The sequence below is a fragment of the Elaeis guineensis genome, chromosome 1 (genome assembly GCF_000442705.2).
Source record: "Elaeis guineensis isolate ETL-2024a chromosome 1, EG11, whole genome shotgun sequence".
NCBI classification, from domain to species: Eukaryota; Viridiplantae; Streptophyta; class Magnoliopsida; order Arecales; family Arecaceae; genus Elaeis; species Elaeis guineensis.
In genome coordinates, this window is record NC_025993.2 from 2,152,189 (window position 1) to 2,174,187 (window position 21,999).

At 37.8% G+C, this 21,999-nt stretch overlaps 1 protein-coding gene and 1 pseudogene across 7 annotated transcripts; both read right to left on the bottom strand.

Annotated features, from left to right (window-relative positions):
- Positions 1-6,038: 6,038 nt before the first annotated feature.
- On the bottom strand, positions 6,039-8,089 carry LOC140856107 (uncharacterized; annotated as a pseudogene).
- Positions 8,090-9,951: 1,862 nt separating this feature from the next.
- Positions 9,952-18,349, bottom strand: LOC140856135 (uncharacterized). Of its 7 annotated transcripts, XM_073253306.1 has the most exons (5): positions 17,986-18,349; positions 16,398-16,760; positions 10,736-10,789; positions 10,317-10,448; positions 9,952-10,213 (listed from the first exon to the last, which is right to left on the bottom strand). In XM_073253306.1, exons 2-5 carry the CDS (start codon positions 16,475-16,477, stop codon positions 10,168-10,170), a joined length of 312 nt encoding a protein of 103 aa, XP_073109407.1. In that variant the 5' UTR covers positions 16,478-16,760; positions 17,986-18,349; the 3' UTR covers positions 9,952-10,167. The 7 variants fall into 7 exon arrangements, 1 of the variants encoding a protein (XP_073109407.1); XR_012139513.1 differs by lacking the exon at positions 16,398-16,760 and having other exon boundaries at positions 10,349-10,448; positions 10,766-10,789; XR_012139516.1 differs by lacking the exon at positions 16,398-16,760 and having other exon boundaries at positions 10,349-10,448.
- Between the last annotated feature and the right edge of the window lie 3,650 nt (positions 18,350-21,999).

A 21,999-nucleotide genomic window follows, 5' to 3' on the forward strand; every position in this document is an offset into this window, starting at 1 on the left:
AAGCTGAGACTTTCCAGTGTACCTAATATGAACTCTTGGGAGCAGGCAACTGGCCCTTGTTAATGCAAAGCTTAGTATTCATGTTTCATGATGGCAATGGATAATAGATTAAAAGAGGAATTCATCAGAGCAACATTGAAATCGCTTCTATTATCAGGAAGGCATCATCTGCTGTACAAAATTTAGTTTCTAGCATTTATAATGTCGCATGCATCTTGTCTCTTACAGACAGACACTCCCGGACCTGCCCTTAATAAGTTCCATTGCTCAAATGATTATCTCATATAATAGTTTAATTGTTTAAAACAAGGTTAAATCCCAATCCAGTCTAAATTTATCCTACCACCTCCCAATTCTTAACCTATCCAACCAATCAGGATCAAACTGTACGTATCTCGACCAAAAATCTACAAATTTCACAGCAACTGACCAAATCCAGCTTAAAAGACATCATTATAGATATACTTGACCAAGTTTGGTTTCTTATCAAAAAAAAATCAAAGCATCAAAATTGGTCAACTCACTCTTCTACATGTTCGCCTCATGCTCTCGAAAAAGTCCCCAATCCTATCAAATGAAGCCAAAAGAAGGATTACTTGTCAATATTGTTTAATTCTAGCTTCCAATCCAATTAAAAAAACACTATTGTGCGTGCTTTCTCATAATAAATTGAAGGATCTATAGATGCCTGTAAAGTTTAGCGAAAAGCAAGCATGGTTCCCTTCCCCCAGCCGAGCTCACTGTCACCTGAGCCGCTCTTCGTTTCCTTCTACCACACTGGCCGGGTGGGGACACGAGAATCGAGGACGACTGTTCGGTAGATCCATGGGAGCAGTCAGTGTCAACAGCCTTCTTTGGTTAACATTAGGCAGCTGCCTTCTTTGGTTAACATTAGACAACCCTAGTATGTTAGCTCATGCTAGTATGTTAGCTCATCTCCATGTAGAGTTCAACTCAAGCCGAAAGTTTCCAAACCTAAGCCTAAATTGGCTCTGCACCTGACCCAACCTGACTCACTGATCCCCCGGCCTGTACAGTCTTGGGCATAATTTCATGCAGTGTTTATGGTCAAGGAATTTAAAGGCAAGTACCTCACCTCAATTGTCGCAGTGGGTAACTCACCAGAAACAGCTGACATACCATTTCATCCCAAGTCACGGTGGAAGGTGTTTGGAAATCTGAAGTGACTCAGATATTCAGGTATCTCAGCCATACACTGACGACATACAAAGATATCAGTCGATGTTGTTAAATCAAAAATTACCATTGCAGGTATTAACACTATTAAATAGTTAGATAACTCATAGAAAGATAAGCCAACCCCAAATAATTGAGAAAAGAGGGGACAATAATGGTTATAATTCATAATACAATAATAAAAAATAAATACAAAATCTCGACCATTGTTTTGGAATTATATAGGCCAACAAAAGCAATACCAGCTCCATCCATTTTTTCGCTGTGGTATATGCACTCTTCTAGTCAATTAAAAAAAAAGGGCAAAGTATCCCTTGGTTCATGACATGTTACCAACCAAAAAGTGCAGTTCATAGCCTCCCTCGATGCATGACAATCATGATACTCCTAAAAACCATAAAAAACCATAAATGGAGGGGGAGAAGCATGATAGGCCAGAAGATCCTCGTAAAAAAGAGGTATAATTGTGGAACCCGCCACATTTAAAAATAACACTCAAGCATAAGTCATCAAATAGCCTAAAAAATACGAACATCGAATGAGTCTTCAAACAGACTTTGATAACACTAAAACTTCTATGGAATAAAATAAAAAAGCCACTTAAACCTTAACTTTTTCAAATCAGATATGAGGTTGGCTAAATAGCATGACCCTAACCTTTCAAAGTATTATGATAATGCGTCGACTTTCGCATTGTTAACATTGGCTGCATTGGGAGGGTTCCTTTTCCCCTACAATCTAGGAAAGAAGTAGTTTGATTGCTTTAAAGGGGAATGGATCTCTCCAACTAGTCCACTTCAAGAGGGAACTGGCCTCTTTCATCGAAGGGAACCAACCTCCAATTGGTCCGGTTCAATGGGTAACCTCCTTTTATCACTTTGCAAAGAAGAAGACAGATTTTTCAGCTCTTACTCCCTACCATATCAAATAGGGGGCAGCTTTCCTCTCGAAGTGGACCAATTGACGGTCAATTCCCCTTGACATAAACAAAACTTCTTTTCCAGACTGCATTGTGAAGGGACATAACATGCACAGCTAATCCTTGCAACTAAGCATTTCCATCACCAAAATTACCCAAGATTAAACAACATGTCTCCATCAAGTCATATGAATAAGAAGACTATCATGTCCTTCAACATTGCGGGACCGGCTGAATGAGTATCTAAAATATCAATTCTGTAAATATTCCTAGAACACAAGGTACTGCTTGAAGACATGTATGATAAAAAAAATCGTACGTAATATCTACCACAACTCTATCAAGTGATAATCTGCATTTATGCCCAAGTAGTGATTATGTACAGAATATCAAGAGGAATCAAACACCATGAATATCCACAGAAATTTGTATTAATTCAAATATGAACTCAATATCAGAACTTCAATCCTAAGCAATAAGCTCCTTCCTAAGTATATATAAGTTTTAACACAAAGATTTGTCAAATATTTTACTTCCTATTACTAAGGGTAGATTGTGTCTGGATTAAACGAGTAAGCACAAGTCTTTAATCCTAACTCCTAAGTAACATAAAAATGGTAAGAAGAGAGATTGCTAACAAGCATAGTGCCTCACCATGTTCTGAAGTATTGTGCATTTCATATATTTTAGTGCTCAGCACAGAATGCATGTTTTGGTAATATCATGTCAAAATCAATGGGCATTAGCATCAAAAGATGCATGACATCAGCACATTGTACGCTACAGGATAGATCGGTAAACCACCAAAATGGGTGGACATATTCTGGGCCTAGAAAATACATACTCAATAATTTTGGACACATTATATGCTACAAATTCTCAGGATATGCATTGCTTCGTGACTAGTTTCTAGGAAGTGTCACAGAAAAGTACAAATCATATCAAAAACACCAATCTACATGGTAATGACAAAGCAACATTACTACAGAAAGAGAAGTATTGATTGCACAAGAGGTACATGATCCCTCTAGCTAGAAAATAAAAGGGCTTCTCAGTGATCAGGAAGTATTTTCATTTGTGATATAATACAGTACAAACCAATACATCCAATAAGACACATCCAAGGACCTTCTTAAACCTTTTGTAGGAAGCATGGACATCAAGTTTTGACCATTGCGACTGACAAAGGATCTAGAAAGAAGGCCTCATTGCCACCTAAGGAGACATCTAGAAAACAATAAACACAGAGAACATATGAAAAAGGAGCGGATTTGGTTTGAATACCCAACTGAATGTGCATGGCATTATGTTGTTTGCACAAGAAAGGCTAGCAACCATGCATCCTATATTGCTGAGGGTGCGCTATCCATAGTTGTGCACCAGCCTACAGGCTAACTACCAAGATGAATGGAAAAGGAGATTGTACACTTCTAATGAGGGTAAGCAAATCCTTTTCCATATTCATCTTTTCTACTTTCTTTGATGCTAAAGCTGCGATGGATTGGCTGCAGAGATTCAAGATGACTATGTAGGTTACTGGATTCCAAATGAGACAAAACTTGGGCAGATAGATTGGTAGATTACCTAATAATCAGTAGTCTAGTTCAGTGATGTCAAAGGCGCCAAAAGATGCGCCTCAGGCACTCAGGCGAGGCGCCAAAAGGGATCATTGCCTCTTGATGCTTCAAGCGATGCCCCTTCACTCAAGCGCACACCTTTAGCGCCTTTTAGGTTTTTCTCTATAAGACGAGGCGCTTGCCTTTGGCACCTCAGTGAACTTTACGATGATTTTTTTTTAATGGTTGAAAAGTGTAAAAAAACTAAAAGGTCACCCATTCAACTTCTCAACTCTATTACTAACAGGGAGTGATCAATTAATATAGCAAAGTTAGTCTTGAAGAGATAGAGGCTGATTCAGATGAGATAGAAGAAGATGTTGAAAGATATAAATCCAATGGAGAAGATGAAAGTGATGACAACTATACAAGTGGAACTGAATCTAATGATTCCATTGATAAACTTTAGGCTTTACAGCTGTTTATTTTTTTTGTTTCATTTATATAATTTCACTTTAGGGCTATTTATTTTTTCTATTTTATTTATGAGACTCCATTGATGAACTTTAGATTATATTTTCTGTTTCATTCATGAATTTAGAGCTGCCTATGGCTTATTATCATATACTTTATCTTGAACTAGTTGAGCATTTTACTGTTTTATATATGTTTTATGCTTAAATTGTTAATTATATGATAATTCATGTTACAATAGTTATCTCTAATTATTATTTATTTATATATCATATTTTTTATTTTTTTCTCTAATTTTAGCACCTTACTTCACTTGGACGAATGCTTTTTTAGTGCATCTCGCCTCAAGGCGCTAGACCCCCAAGCGCCTTATGGACGCTTTTCGCCTCTGACTATCTTGGCCTAGTTGGCTGAAGTGGCAACATATAAATGAAAAGTGAAAACATATTATTTTTATACAAAGTAATTTTAATAATTATATGATCTACTAATGATCATTGTGGGATGTCCCCCTCCTTTTCTTCAACAATCTGCCAAAATTTGAACTCTTCTTCCTTCTTTCTTTGTTTCTAAGATAAATTTAAAGCATATTTACTGACCCTAGCCTGAAAGATCATTAAATTTTCTATTCTCCTTTCTTCCAAACTCTTTAGTTTCTGAGTATCTCATTTCAAGTTCTTGTCAAATTTACATGGCCTTTCCATCTAAAGTAAAAAAATATGGTGAGATAACAACTAAAAAATCAACATTTCTTTCATTTTCTCCTTATTTGACTTTATGAAGGTTCGCTAGAGTCGACATTTTGACCTCGAAAACCAATATACCGCATTATAAAGTATAATTTTAAGTAAAAATGTTACTACATCAACCTCAAGCAACCCAACTTTTCATTTTGGAGGCAAGAAAAGATTAGAAAATAAGATAAACTTTTTATAAACTTATAAGAAGTTTCTAATCATCTCCTTTTTCCATCAAGTCTAGGACAAGAAATGGGCTCGGGCTCGGCCGGCTTCAGTCGGATTCTAGGTCTAGCCTGAGCAAAATCAAGTCAGAGTTAGGAATGAAATGTGAACATGAAAAAATCCTAACCAAGGCTTATATCTAGTGTCGGCCCCATCTAAGCCTAAAATTAAACTTGCCCCACCCAAAGCTCCTCTCTCTCTCTCTCTTCCCGTCCCCAGCATGGCCCCCTCTCTCACCAGCATCCCCCTCTCCTCATCTCTCTTGTTCGATTCCCCTCTATTTATCTCCTCTCTCTCTCCCCCTCCTAATCTCTCTCTCTCTCCCCCCTTCCAAATATCTCTACCCACTAAATCTCCTATCTCTCCATCATGATCTCTCTCTCTCACTCCTTTCTCTTGATCTCTCTTCTCCCCTCCCCTTCTTACACTCTCTCTCTATCTTTATCTCCTATTTTGCACTGAAGAGAGGAGGGTTTTGGGACTCAACCCAGGCCAGCTCAATTAGGCTTCAAGCCAAACTCGAGCTAGAATTTGGAAATAATTTTTGGGCCATAGGCTAGTTCAAAGAAAATTTTTGTGAGCCAGGCTTGGCCTGCATGGAAATCCAACCTAATCCAAATCCTAAACAAGTCCAAGGAGTATTAATGCGGATTTGTTTATATATAACTTGACAAAGCTTGTTTGAGTAAGGGATCAGCATTATCAACATTCAAATATCATATTTACTAGGCCAGCGTCGGCTTAGTCTTTCAAACTATAGAGCCAATAAGAATTCTTGTTCAATAGAATGTCATTGTGAAAGTAAAATATCAAAAAATAAATCACTAGTCAATAAATATGAATAACCCACTCTCAAATAACATGAGAAAAAGTAATTAAGGACATAATTTGTGCAAACCACCACACATCAAATAAGTGCCAATAGAAGCTCCAACTGCTCTCATAATTTTAACTCAACCAACTACATAAGATAAAGGATAGAATAAAAGCAACAAAAGACCTCTTTCTTCACTAGGAAATAATAATAATAATAATCCTCCTTAACTAAAGTTTGACCATCTAAATTGGATAGGATAGACCAAAACCTGAAGAAGAGACCACGAAATACAGCCAGTCTTAATCAGTAACTAGTCCAAAATCACCAATTGATCTCAAAAGAAAATCAATCTCTACCTTGTTTGAAAATCAATCAAATGGTGTCGTGTCTCACCTTACTCCTCTTGATCTTCTTGACCTCCTTATCTTCCAATCTATTTGTCTTGCTCTTCTTCTTTGTCATTCCAACCTTTTCCTCTTTTGCCAGTTTGTTCTCCTCAGTCTCCTTCATCACCTTCTTCTTTCCAGCCATTTTGTTATCAGTTTCTTTTGCACGATCATCCTTGTGATTACGATCATCCTCTTCACCACCATCACTCTTGCTTCTCTTCCCCTTCCCCTTTTTCACATTAGCATCTTTCTTTGCCACCTTCATCTTCTTTCTTGCACCCACTTTGTCCTCTTCATTGTCTCCAGAACCAATATCAACACCACCATCTTTACCAACATCATAACTTTCATCGGCCACTTCATCATCAACACTAATATGTTTCTTGCCTTTCTTGTCCTCTTCCCTTTTCCCCTTTTCGTCGTTCTTCAGCTCCTTCTTTGCCACATCCACCATTGATTCATCCCTTCCCTTCCTGTCATTACCTTCCTCCTCATCATTCTGTCTAGCATCTTCTTGATTCCTTTTCTTCTTCTCTTTTCCTATACTCACCTCCACACCCGCCTTAGTCTTACTCTTTTTCTTCTTCTTATTCATCCTCTCCTCCATCCTTGCTTCCCCTCCCTCTTCTTCCATGATGCCCTCATCCACACTCTCACCAATTAAAAATTCTTCATACCCAGAATCAAGATCATCGTCTGAATCCACGTACTGCACTTCATGAATCCTCCTTCCCTTCTTTGGCATCACCTCCCTTGTCTTCTTCTTCATCTTTGGCTTCTCTTCTTCCTGAAGAGGTTCTCCTTCTCCGATGGGTTCTTCAACATCTTGCTTCTTTGGCTCCTCCTCTTCCTGAACTACCTCTGCTTCTCCAATGGGCTCTTCAACATCTTGTCCGCTCTTCAACATCTTGGTCCATCTCATCCTTCTTCAGGGGCACGCGAGGCACCGGCACCTCAATCTTTAGGCCCAGCTCGGGCAGCGCCTAGTAGATGGGGAGGGCGATGGAGTTGACTGCCTTGACATGGATGGAGCGCACGTTGGCCCACTTCTTGGGACATGCGCCATGGCCCCCTCGATGGCGGCCATGACGTTGTCGACGATCTGGTCGGGGGCCATGGAGAGGCGGCCGACCTTGACGCCGCTGCATGAGCCCGTGCGGATGTGGAAGAGGGAAGAGCGGAGGTAAGCGCGGAGCTGCTCGGGCCAGCCGGGGCGGGAGAGGTTGAGGGGGAGGGGGAGCTTCTTCTTCTTGAAGAAGTGCTTGCCGAGGAGGCAGGGGAGGAGCTGGACGACGGCGCGGTCGGCGAAGAAGAGGTCGTGGGAATCACAGAGGCGGCGGCGCGCCTCGTAGGGGCGGTAGTCGGCGGCGAGGGCGGAGAGGGGGATGGCGTCGGCGAGGGGGAGGGAGAGGGAGCGGGCGTGTCGAGGGTGGCGGCGGCGGTGAGGAGAGGAGGAGGAACGGCGATTGGCGGGCAGTCGCGGTCGTCGAGGATGAGGCAGACGGAGGTGGCGGGAGATTCGTAGAGGGGGTGGGGGAGGGGGATGCGGTAGGGTTTGATGCGGGACGTGGAAGGACGCGCTTGAGGGTGATGACGATGTAGAGGATGTCATCGTCCGGGTCGAGGAGCTGGGCCTTCTGCTGCTGCTCTGCCCGCACCCGCATCCACTTGAGGAGGGCATCCACCGCCTTCCCCACCGTCTTCCAGCTGATCATCCGAGAAGACGAAGACGAAGTAGATTTCGTTGTTGTGGCGACCATTGATTGGTTTGACGAGAGCAAGGATGATGATGATAGAGATGAAAGAGGAGTGATAACAAGAGGAGCGGGAAAAAGTAGGAGAGTTTCCGCCGACGACGGCTTTGCCTTGCTCGCCTCTTTGTCTAACGTTGCCGCTGCCCCTAAAACCCTAGTTTGGGGTTGAAAAGGGTCAAACCGTAACTTGATTCTTAGAATCGGATGAACCAGATAGGGTTGGGTCCAATCGGGTCACTCATGCTGCAAACGCCTTTGTAAACATTCATTGTTCCCTTTCGTGCTGCAGAGCTGTAATCAGATCGGATGCGAATTGGGTATCAAAATATTTATATTTTATTTATTTTATTTAATAAATATAAATATGAATATCATTCAAATATAAATATCTATATCTATATTTATTTTAAATTGATGCAGATACAATTCGAATATCGAAACTATAAATATAATTATAAATATAAGTTGAACAATTAAATTTTATAATTATAAAATCAAAAATATTATTAAATAAATAATAAATCAAATTAATAATATATTTATATTATTATATTTAAAAAAATTAATAAATATTATATAAAATTATAAAAGATTGTAGATAAATTCAGATATTCAAATACGAACCGAATAGTTATCTACTCATATTCATATCTATTTTTTTTTAACAAATATGAATACTGATTCGAATATTATCTACACCACTTCCATCTTCTATTGGTGCATCATCGAAGACTACAAATCAGATACTTTTCTAAATGTCAAGCATCTGATGAAGCTCAAGTAAATAACAAGGATAAATAATGGAGAATAAATAGACTCTTATTGTCCTTATCTAACCATACATTCGCCGAATGCCAATTTTATAACATAATACTAGATTGACAAATGAATTAAAAATATATTTGATTAAAAAGGATTGTACTGTGAAATAAAAATAAAAGTCCTAATAATTTTATCATTTGATTGAAAGATGTCTCATTTTTATTCTGATTTTATGAAAAAAAAAATCCTAATCTTCCATCTGATTTATACTTAGTTGGAGTATACGAACATTACAATTCATGAGAAATTAAAAAAAAAAAAAAACCCTAATCTTCCATCCAATTTATACTTAGTGGGAGTATATGAACATTACAATTCATTCAATTCCAAACTAAATATAACCTAAAGTACTCCATCTCCAGATTTAACTTGTTGGGAAATGTGACAGGTTGACATAAAGAGAAAAAAAATACATGTTGCACGGGAAGCCAAGCTGACTTGACCCAGTACGGGGTCAGTGTCAAATAATCCTTATTTGCTCGTGAGCTTAATTGAGATCATAACTTATTAAGCAACAACTCGGTCTACTTAGTGCTGATTAGTGAGAGCAACCTTACACATGATCAATAGAGGTAACCTGTTAAGTGGCAACAAGTAACGTAAATAAAAAGAACAGCACAAGGCATCCTATAATAGAGATAGAAATAGTAAATAGGAAACTGAAAATTTTCCCCATCCAATTGGCTAGATGTACATCCTGAGCGGCAAAAGAAATTCTCATCTTTTTTCTCCTGAATCAAAATTCCCAACTACCAATGGATTTCTGCATCAGTATAAGCAGACGACTGATACACCCAAGAGATACCACCCTTAGGAGTATACCACATGGCCGACCTGCAAATTACCATCACCGTAAATTATTTTGCATCTACCTTATGGCTGAAGCCACCATGAACAGCTTTACATTACCGCACTGGATAAAAAAGGTAAAATACTAGAGTGCGATGCACTGGGGGGGAATACACAGATGAAATACATGAATGTCACGTATCTGAAGAATATGTAGTCGAGCACCGCAAGTAAACAAATATAACAAAGATGCGCCAAAAAAGAAACATATATAACAAAGAATTAGACTGCACTATATTAGTCATTTAACTGAACCTGAATAAATATATATGGAACTGCCTGAATCATTCACTGGATGTCAATATTATGGTACAAAAATATATGTATATGGCTCCCGAACCGGTGGCTTCATTCCCTAATTCTCCAAACATGTCCTTGTCTAATGCAATATATCTGCTTATAGTATCAGAAGGACGAGAATCTAACTCTCAATGCAAGATTGTATGATTGTTGCAGCTCAAACCACCATCATACCTAAAAGTGAGGAACATTCCATTAGGAGAAATACAACTTAAAAAGGGGGTATTAGCCCTATGATTCAGAAAAGATAAAGTTCTTGAGGAAAGAAAAATGTCACATCTGTGTTCTATAATAGCAGCATGGACCGACCAAGGTCACAAAAATTTTTGCAAGATCACCAACACAACAAGCTCTAGCTCTTAAAGGTACTGTGATTCTGTGAAGGAGTGTCATTGAGACTCCCAAATCCCTGAAAAGAAATGCATATGCTGCATGCTTAAATGGGGCCTTCCAATAATGCTACCATAGTTAACTTCTGCGATTACTCAATGCACCATACTCATTCAATATTAACAACAGAACTAAAAATGCAAAGCATCCGGCTGCATAAAATGAAACTTGGAAAATAATGAGATGAGAAAACACATCAAATACATCAAAGAAGTTAAACATTATAAAATCACAGGCAGTGACACTTAATTCAAAATCCTATAATCAACAATAGAGTGACAATGAAAATGATAGAGGATCAATTACAAGTTGAAGAGCTTTATGACAAATCTGCACCTTTTCTTTCTTCTGGTATGTGATCTGAAAAATAAATAAATAAATTACTGTTACTGAAATAATTTTTGTGAGTTGTCTGTGAGCAAAGAAAATTTTAACCTAATTTTATTCATGGTTTCAAACTTTTCTTTCCAACATAACATATTTAAACCAACATTCAATACTGAAATTGTAACAACCCAAGACCTCATCCCAAACGCCTAGCTAGAAGGTGTTATCTGGTTCCTTAGCTTTATACAAGTACCTAAGATCTGCCCCATGCATAAATAATTTGAAAACTCCCCCCGTTTAAGCCCTGGCATCTAGCTAAGTGTCCAAATCCATTCAAATCCAATCATAAATACCACCAACCCATGGTTGACCCAAACAAGGCCATGCTGCAGCATCCCCTAATCCACATAGACTATGGGCTGATCTACTATGATACCATTTATGCAACCTAGGACTTCACCCCCAAAAAGGTTAACCGAAAAGTGTTGTTTGGATTTCTTGGCCTCATATAAGCATCCAAAATCTATCTAGTACATAGCCAATATGGGACTACACATGAGTGCACAAGCTTTCACAGAAATATTTTTAAATTAGCAGCGCCAGCGAAGCTGTTGGCACCCATCTCTCCATAAGAGAGGTCACAGGTTAAAACTTCAAACCTAAGTGGTGGTGAATAACCAAAAGAATTAAAACTTGGAGATTTGTTTGAGTTTCATTATTTAGTAATTACCGCTCTCCTTCACCTGGCTCTCATCTCTCTCTATAGTCATCCTAGTTCGTGGTGGATTTCAACATTTATCTTTGTCGCATGCTGCATTGCTGCCTGCCGCAGGCTGCATTGCTGTTATAGTGATCTTTTCCATAGGACCAATTAGTATCCCATAACAATCTAATGCCCAGCCTCTGTAAGTGGGATCAGATGGGTTTTATTTTTACACCTTCCCCTCTATTTATTCAAATGTCGGAATGCACTACAAGTCCCACAAATTTCCTATGTTGTATAGCTAATACTCAACTACCAGTTTCAATAAATGGATCTGATAATAAGGGACGATGCAATTCTAGCTAAACTAAATTCAAAGCTTCTTCTGCATGAACACAAGGACTTGTCGTTTTCTCATTTCCTTCTACAAGCAAGATGAGAGGAATAAGCTGTAACAACTCCCGATCAGTTTATAGCATGTCCTTAAACTGAAGATGCATGACACATCAATCATGTTTCAACACCATCCCATGGAAGATCAGCTCAATTGCATGAATGGGGTCTAGACCAAGAATGCTGAACTATCCCAAGCCGAGCGGTTCAGATGCACCAAACCAGCCAGCCAACAAAATGAGACTGTTTGGCCAATCGAAATGGTTCGAACACCCCCTCCCCCCCAAAAAAAAAGAAAAGAAAAAAATCTATGAACCCTAGCTAGCATCTTCACCCTCGATCAATGCTGACACTGATGCCAAACACCTTAACCCCCGACCCTCTTCACCCCATTTGTATTCAACTTTGATCTTCCCCACTCTATGAATCCTAGCTGACATCTTCACCCTTGATCGACACTGACGGATGCTGACACTGTTGCCCTCAATTGATTCCAGCACTATCCCCCTATAGGCATTTGGATTGGTACGATCTCTCCCACCCCCTTCCTCGTTTCAGGTTCTCCTCCTCCAAGGGTCAGGGTCAGGGTTTCTCCCTCTCATCCCAATCTTTGTCTCTGGTATACCTCAGCTTGCTACGGTACATACCAATATTGTATCAAACCAGTAGCCAATTGATATGGCCAAAAATACTAGTTCAGCAAACTTTTGTTTAAACTATTGTAATTGTATGGATAGAGTTACTCTTCCAACATTGTGATCTCAGTATTTTCGCAGATCCTCCAAACTCACTCTTCAAGCCATATAGTATCAAATTCATAAATCATGTCACATGATTGTCATTAAATTTTCAAAAAAAGTATTCCACAGAACATGAATTTCACTGCTCCTATTAATCACATTATGAAATCTGAAAATAAAAGAAGTATCGAATGGTTAAGCCTTAATCTGAAAATGTAAACTATAAGACTTTAAAACATACAAAAGTTAAATTACAATAACCGAAATATGCTAAGATAAAGCCAAGTATAAACAATAGGCTATAGCTAACTCTCATGATTAGAAACATTAAAATGAAATCATGAAGATAAGATGATCTTGTAGAGAAGTGATAATTTGATAGATTATGACCTCCTCCCCCTGAATAAAACTATTATGGATATTCATTATAAGCTTGTAGCACTACAGTCTAAGAATCATTTGCTACATTTTCTGAGTAATGTGGCCTTGCAGCCCCCACTTCCTTTCAGTAATAGTTCATTTTTTTTCTTTTTCTTTGAGCAATGAAGCAATTTTTCCAGTTTTTTGGGTTGGTGTTGTACCATGATATAACATGCATTGGTATAGTTATTGCACATCTTCCCATGTTTTGGTGTTAGCACATGTGCTTACATCCCAATATCTGAATCATGTCAAATTTCTTAAATTGGTGCTCTTGGACCTGATTTAAAAACCCAATCACTACCACCAGCTGCAAGAACAGGCCTCACACCATTAATTACATGCCACCAAGCAATATCATCAATTGCTTACTATCGATTTAGTTATCCATGATGAATCAACCAATTGCATCACCTTTCCAAACAATGGTCATTTCTCCCATCCCTAAATAATGGAGGTTTTTCTCCAAACCTTGTTGCTAGAATTAGGGGCAGGCATGTGAGTGGATTTGGGTGCAAGGAAGTGGATATTTAAGAGACATGTTCAGTCAGGAAAAATGTGCTGTTTCTAGATTTTGGGAAGATTAGTTACAATGTTACAGAATATTAAAATTTTGATTGAATTACATCATTAATTATTCAATGTTGTAGGATAGAGAATATTAAAATGTAATATTATTCAGTTGTTTCATCTTCTGTATTACTGATAAATACTTCCTTCATATTATTGCTAACTTAAAAAAAAATCTTTATTGAGGATACAAACTTATTAGAAATTGATTGATTCATGTAACCAAAATACCATCACTCTTGATTTCATACATAAAGAATGGTCATGAGCATGCTTAAAAAGGTGCAATGCTGGTGAAACAATCGATGGAAATTAAAAAATTCACTGGTATAAATAACAAAATTTAAGATTGATAATGTAAATATATATATTTCTAATGCAAATTTAGAACCCAGCACTAAAATCATATGTTTCACACAGTTTTTAATGCCTCCTCCCTTAAACAAACTCTAAGAAGCAACTAAACCCCACTTTCACTTATCATGAGATTCATGTGAGAACCACATCATATTTAAATTTCAAATAATTCAAACCACCAGTGGTCCTAAGAATCCACAACCCAAGAATCAAAAATGTAAAGTCTCAGAGACATTTCTAACTCGCAATAAATATGTGTCAAAAAAAAAAAAAATCAGAGATGGATGTGCATATGCCATAAAACTAGCTAAAAGGGATGTTCGCCCTTGTTCCTGTTTTTAGCGAAGGCACGACACATGCATGCTAGCATGCAAAAGCTGTGCGTTCACTATTTAAGGAATCTAGTCCAACATATTACAAATTCAAGCACTAATTAGGCACTTCACAAGGATTGTAGGGGGTCTAGGCTTACCAAGCAACCATCACCATGTGCTCACAGGATTCTGCAATAAGCCTATGGTTCCATTCTACTGGATTTTTCCTTTGCCTTTAAAATAATAATTTGATGTTTCATGTAGCTAAAAACTTTATGAAATAGGTAATAAAATAAGCTACATGTTGCATTACTTTAGTACTAGACAATGTGAACAAGGTTAGAAAATTGGGAAGTACAAGAAACATTAAGCTTCATTGGATATATCCATATGTTGTCATAAGTTCTTCTCTTTTTTTTTTTAAAGCAAAAAAAAAAAAAAAAAAGAAAGAAACTAACAACTAAGTTATGAGGCTAGAAAAGTAAACTAGCTGGAGTACAAGCTAGGTCTGTTTTCTAGCAACTGAATGGGCTAAGCAACCCAAGTACATGATACGGTAAAGCATTATGCAACAATTCTTATAATTGATGGAATTGAATTACTTATCCTTGATGGAATTTTTTGATATTCCTGGTCCGTCCCCTTGACTCATGGAGTGCTTATCCATACTTTCATTGGCACACCTTCCAAGACAATCCAATTTTACCCTATAGGTTGACTATTTTATCAACTATTATTTTTTATGATTAAAACCTTTTCTCCACTTCTATGACCAAAGCCTTTTCTCCACTTTAGTTCTTACCTATTTGCTGCCTCCCTCCCTCAATCCCGACTTCACCATGGCACTGATTGTGTCTAGATCAAGAGCATGGTTCGATTAACTTAACAAGCCCTTTCCTTCACCAAAACCCCATAACATTAATGTACCCCCAACACGACTCCAGTATTAATCCTCCCTCCACCAATTGAGATCTCTCCTTCCTAGTCGCTGCATATCCTTAGGCAAGCCTGTTAATAGCAAAGCTGACCACCCTTCACCCTTCACCCTTAAATTGGCAATCATGCCTACTAGCAGTTTCATTGACCAAATGCTGAAAGGCAACAACCATGAGGGCATTAGTAACCTGCTTGATGAGACAGCAAGGAAAGCATAGCAGTTGGTGGCCTACGAGCTCCACCATTTCTCACCTATGGAACTCTCTTCACCATCACCACATCAACACACTCTTCCACCCTCTTGGTCATCATCAACAAATAGTGCGAGGGCGAAAAAACTATTTGCAAGATTCAAGCATCAAAGAGTCCTGACATATCGACGAAACCCTTGATGGTGATTGGACTAGATAAAGGGAGATGGCAAAGAGGAATTTGAGATCAAATAAAGAGATGGGGTTTCTCATTTTTCCTTATATTTTATATAGTGGAACTGCAAGTTGACATGGAGCAGTTCAAATAGTTGAACCACTCTAAGTCAACAGGTTGAATCATTCATAGGCAAATCCGGCCCCCAAAATTTGCCCAACCCATGACAGCACATAGGTGATGGGTCAAATGGGACATCTTGATCGATCAACAGGGTTTTGGAACACTGCTTCCATTATTTCTCAAATGCTTTCTAGCATATTCTGTCTTTATATTCAACTATTTATCATTTAATCCTCGTTATAGTACATAACACTCACTGCTTCTTGATTTTTATTTGTAAGTCTACTACAAAGCAACTTATTAACAAAAACACTTGAGAATTTAATTCCTCCTATATTCCGCCATCACAAAAGATCTATGGCAGGTTCAATGAGCCTTCCATTTGCCCTTGATCTTAAAAACTGATTATTGTTCTTCCATAAACAGGTTCAAGAAAACAAATAAATAGCCCAAAACAAAATTTAATCCCTTTCCTAGGTTCTTCTATGCATCACCATCTATCCCTAGATAGTCAGACCTCAAGTCTAGTGTTGCTTAAGTGCCTTAAATAACAGTTGGGCGATGTTTGGTTGCTGAATAGCCAACCACCCTCTAAATAGATTTAACCATTAGTGTTTAGCTCCTAACCAAGGAACAAGTGAATAAAGTTGTTTGCTATTTGGTCGGTGCTTAATCCACCATTAATGCCACTGCTAAGAGGAAGGGAGGTAGCAACACACCTCTGGAGAGCTCGTGGCAACCAAGAGACACTACTAGAGCCGGAGAAGAAGGCAGCTGCTACACGATAGGGACAGGGCATCCATGGTTCAAGGTCGAAGAAGATGATAATTGAAAAGTCAAGGCAAGATCAGGCATGAAGGAGACCTCAGCAACCAATGCCAATCCAAGATCCAGCAGTGGTGGTTCTCTGGCCAGCCAAACCCAACACAGAGGAAGATAGACTGAATTGGGCTCAAACAAGGACTACAAAAAATCCACAGCAGCTACTCAACCATGAACAAGGCTCATGAAGGGACCCATGCATGTGTCTCAAGTCACCAACAAGAGGCGACAAAGCAGCCAGCGAGAGGGCCTCTACAAATCTGGAACCAAGGAGAAAAGAGAGAGGTAGCAGTGACTCAGGGACAGTGAGGTGAAAGTGAAAAGGAATGATAAATTACCGACACCAGGGGTAAAAAGGGGGTAAAATAAAGGCTAGAGGAGCTTCCAGCCCCATGAATAAAGTTAGCTAGGTTAACTGGCTTTTCTCCCCTTTCACTGAACAAAGTTATCCGTCAACTTTTTTGGTGTTGTTTGGCTGGTTAAGCTGGTAACTTTCTCTTATCCACCACCTAACCAGGAATCGAACACTGCCTTAATATTTGCATTATCAGATAAAATCAATTTTTTTCCCATTTTCATTCCATTTTAATATCTTCAAGTAAGATGTCTTCTCGAACTTTTTATTACATACATTTACTATTCACAAGAGTTCTACATACTTTTCAATCATAAAAAAGAGTTCTACATACTTTCTGAGTTATTATTTACATGTACCACATAAATTTATATTTCTATTTACTTTCTTATGTTATCAATCGAATAGTCACCAAGAACTGGACTTTCTATTTACTTCTGAAGGTGAATGTGACTGCAGCCTATAGTGATAAAATATTTGTTAGTTTGCAAAAGTAGTTACTTTTTGTGCAACTTGTTGTAAATATGTCCTTTATTATGCTACAACTATGGAGGCGGTGGCAGTGGGAAATCTGTTTTGGTGCTTAAGGAAAGAAGATTGGCAGTGAATGTTAAGGTACAAGATAGAGGTAGGTACAAGATTTATCAAAGTTCACATAAGACTAAATATATAAAAAAAAATACATCAGTAAATGTCTTTCCCTAAAATACAAAACTCTCTTGTGGGGCAGTGATAACAAGAAGTTTCCTAGCGGCACGGAGTGCAACTCTGTCTCCCAAAATCCCATTTTTTCCGCTTTTTAATTTCCCCCCTTAATTAAAAAAAAAAAAAAAAAAAAAAACAGCGTCTAACAATTTTTGTTGTCAATGTAGGCACTAATGCGGTCCAAGAAACCAACAAATCGCTCTTTCTTTCATGAGCAACCAAACATTAGGCACTAATGCTATCCTAACACCGTCCCATTTTCCATACGCTCCAATCCATGAATAAATCCTGGTAATCCTCAGGAACCAACCTAACATCACCAACCATTCCCCGCCCATGAACAAGTAAATAGATCAAAATGCAACCACCACTAAATGGAAAGAGACGTTTGAGCACGATAGCAGCGGCAAGAGGTGTTCTCATACCTTCTTCTCCGCGTAGGACGTCCTCCTCTGGGAGAAGGAGAGGTAGAGAAGGAGGAGGAGGACGGGCCTGCCATGGCGATGGGAGCCGGGAACACCTCCGTGGGTCCAAAACGCCGACACTGTTTGGTTTGGTGGGGGATGGGAAGCAGACGGAAGAAAAGAAAAAGGCAAAAAAAAAAAAAAAAAAAAGAAAGGCGTCTTCCTCCCTCCCTCCGAAACCCTAACAGAAATTAAAACAAGGCCCTCTCTCTCTCTTGGTTGGCTTTCTTTCTTTTTAGGCGGAGAAAGAGAGAGAAAGAGAGACAGACGACAGCGAGAGACAGCGTCATGTCAGCTGTTTTCCCTGCCGACGAGGCTGCCTGTCTGCTCTATTCCTTGCTCTCGTTTTTTTCCTCTGTCCTTTTTTTTTTAATTATTATTTTTTCAGTAAGGCTGGGGACGGCTGGCTTGGAGGAGGGCGCGAATCCCCAGGATCTGATTTTTCCGCATCTAAAAGCGTCTAAAAGGAGAGATGGAAAGGCGGGGGAGTTATTTTTAAAATAAGTTCGTTGGCAGTTTGCAACTCCGTTCGGCCCGATTCGCTCGGCCACGTCGTGCGGGGTGGTGCGACTGCTTTGCTTAGGGCCATTGCGAAGCGATGGGATCGCACAAACAACGCTAGGTTGCGCCTGGTTTCTTGGCCGGTTTACTGTGATTATCTTTTTCGATTTAATGAAGATCTCCACTTGTCCATTATATATATATATATATATATATGTATGTATTGCAAGGCAAATTATATGGCTATAAGCCTAAAACCCATTTATCCTAATCTTTAAAAAAATTGTGCAAACAATTTTTTTGAGGACCTGCCAAGTGAATAAAAGAAACCATAAAAACATCCTCAGGGGCTGCCATGGAACCCAATTTGCTAAACAATAGAAAGCTGATTGAGGCTTGGCCTAAAATAATCAAGATTGAGGGGCTAGGGTTTTCAAGCAATCAAAGTGGGGAATAAAGAAAGAGAGTCAAAAACAACACAATTTTTTGGCTTCCAAATTTGTCAAAAAGTATTGACAAACAATTTCTACACGCACGCACAAAAGAAGCTATTCCCTTGGCAATATATCAGTAGAGTTCAGATCCTCTACTATGTATTTTGTACCGTAGAGTTGAGAAGCTCTTGATAGCCACCACATCCTCGTGGATGGTTCCTGCGTTCTCGAAATAAAAAGGATCGCATTAGCTGCCATATATATATATATATATATAGAGAGAGAGAGAGAGAGAGGTGGCAATATAGCTATCCAAAGTTGTACGGTCTTTTACTTTGTAAAATCCACAATAGTGAATTTGGATTCACAGGAGGAATGATTGCTTTACCTAAATAATATTAAAAAAAATTATAAAATTAATATATCTTTCAACTTATTTACAGAAATGATATAAAATAATAAAATATCATTTTAAATAATATTTTTTTGATAAAAAATATCATTTCAAATGATATTTCTTCGTTCCACGTCATCTCCTCCCTCCATCCTCCGTAGAATCAAAAGATTAAAAAGATCAAAAAAAAATCATCATTTGTAATAGCATTTTTGAGAGTATTATTTCAAATGGCGTTATCAAAAATATTATTTCAAATGATATTTTTGAAAGCGCCATTTGAAATGGCATTTTCAAAAATACCATAACAAATAGCATTTTCTTGATTACATCTCCCTTCCATTCAAAAAAATTTAAATTTTTTACCTATTTATGGTTAAATTTAAAAAAAATATCAAAATAATGCCGAACTCAAATTATTTACGAAAATACTGCAAAAAAAAAGTGCCTTTTGAAAGGGTGACTTTCTTTGCCAACTCACCAACCTAACCACCAGCTGGGGGCCAAATGGATGAGAGAAATGAGTCGCTCTTTGATAAAGCAGTTTATAAGTCGCCCTTTCATAGAGCGACTCTTCTCTTTTTTTTGCCAACTCACCAACCTAACCACCAGCTGGGGCCAGATGGACGAGAGAAATGAATCGCCCTTTGATAAGATGGCTTTATAAGTTGCCCTTTCGTAGGGCAACGCTCTCTTTTTTTATTTCCTCATTTACCCGTCTTTATAAGTCGTCCTTTCATAGGACGACTTTCCCTTTTCTATATCTTCATTTATTTTACTCTTCACTAATTTTAAAACATAAATATAAATAAGCAAATATTCTCTATTTGGAATCAATAAAAATATCAGAAAAATTAAAATTCAAGTCATAGATTTTAGTTCAAATTCTTCCTTTTCTATATGCTCATTTATTTTACTCTTTATTAAATTTAAAATATAAATATAAATAAGTAAATATCCTATTTGGAATCAATAAAAATAACAAAAAAATTAAAATCCAAGTCATGGATTTTAGTTCAATTTTTTTTTCAAATCTGAAACTTTTAAAACTTTCAAAACTTTCGAACGAACAAATTAAAGGATCTCAAAATTTATTAAAAATTATTTTATGACTCATTAACATAATTACCGTCAATTTTGGTTTCAAAAAAATATATTTTTTATATAGCCTCCATGTAGGTGCTAGTTTTCTGACTTAGAAAATTTTCAGCACAAATTGTGCTCAACTGGCTTCAACAAATTTTAGCAAGTTTAATTCAAAGTAGTTTATAATTGAACCAAAGTAGTTTGAATTAAACTTACATTTTGAAGTCAGTTAGGCATAATTTATGACTATTTGGCGTTACGGATTCTGAAAAACTTTTAAGTCAGAAAACTAGCATCTATATGGAGGGCTATATAAAATATGTATTTTTTTATAATCAAAATTGATGGTAATTGATCCTTGGATATTAGTGAGTCACAAAATAATTTTTAATAAATTTTAAAATTTTTAACCTATTCGTTCTGAAAAAAGAAAGTTTTAAAAGTTTCAAGTTTGAAAAAAAAAATGAACTAAAATCCAAGTTTTAGCTTCTTATTCTTAAAGATTTTTTTTTTGATATTTTTATTGATTTCAAATAGAAAGTGTTTGCTTATTTACATTTATATTTTAAAATTAATATATAATAAAATAAATAAGAATATTAACTTAAAATAAAAAAATAGAAATAAGAGACATAGGCGCCTACGTCCCTGATGTAGATGCCTACATCCATTCTATTGGTTCCAATTTTAGGTACCTTCATTCCACCACTTTTATATTCATTGGACCTAAGGCACCGAATTAGTCGATTTCATCTTCTTTCCTTTTCTTTTCATTCCTCTCAAAATCTCTAGCTCCCATCTCCATAACCATCATACCATCTCCACTCACATCTTAAATCTCAAACCAAAAATCTTCTTTCCATCTCCGGCCAACCTTTGAAAGATGGCTCCAAAGATACGTCTTTCCTAATGCCAAAGATGCGTCTTTCTAGTCAGCTATCCTCCTCTAGGACATTCTCATCTACCCGTCCATCCTCATCTGCTCATTGCTATCGTCCTGCTGTTCAAGCTGATCCGAAGTATTAGATTATATTCTGTGGTGCGATGATGTAGTAATTTTTGGTTGTATATATCCTGTGATGCGATGATGTTACATATCTATATGAGGCAATCATCTCTCTAATTCTTCGATACGACAGACTAAATTATGAATGTCCTATCTTATATCCTACACTGCTGAAATAAGATTGTCCAATTTTTACTCGAACGAAGAAGAACTATGTATCCCGCTATAATCCATACGTGCATTGCTCTCTCCTGAAGACGATGACTGAAGAATAGATACAACCTCTCGAGCGATTGTACTGACCATATTTGAAGTCACCTCATTTGCTCAATAAGTTCTATACCCTCCATAGACCTAGAAGGTCCTGCTTCACTCCTCCTCCTGGAAGAAGGTCCTGCTTCACTCCTAGCTCTTTCTTCCTCCGTTGAAATATTTTCGTCCATATATTTTCTCCTTCCATCCTTTCTAATCCACTTACTATCAATTTTAAACCAGTACATTCTGTGCTGGACTCTTTCATTGATTTTGCTATCTCTATCTAATTTTATTGATTG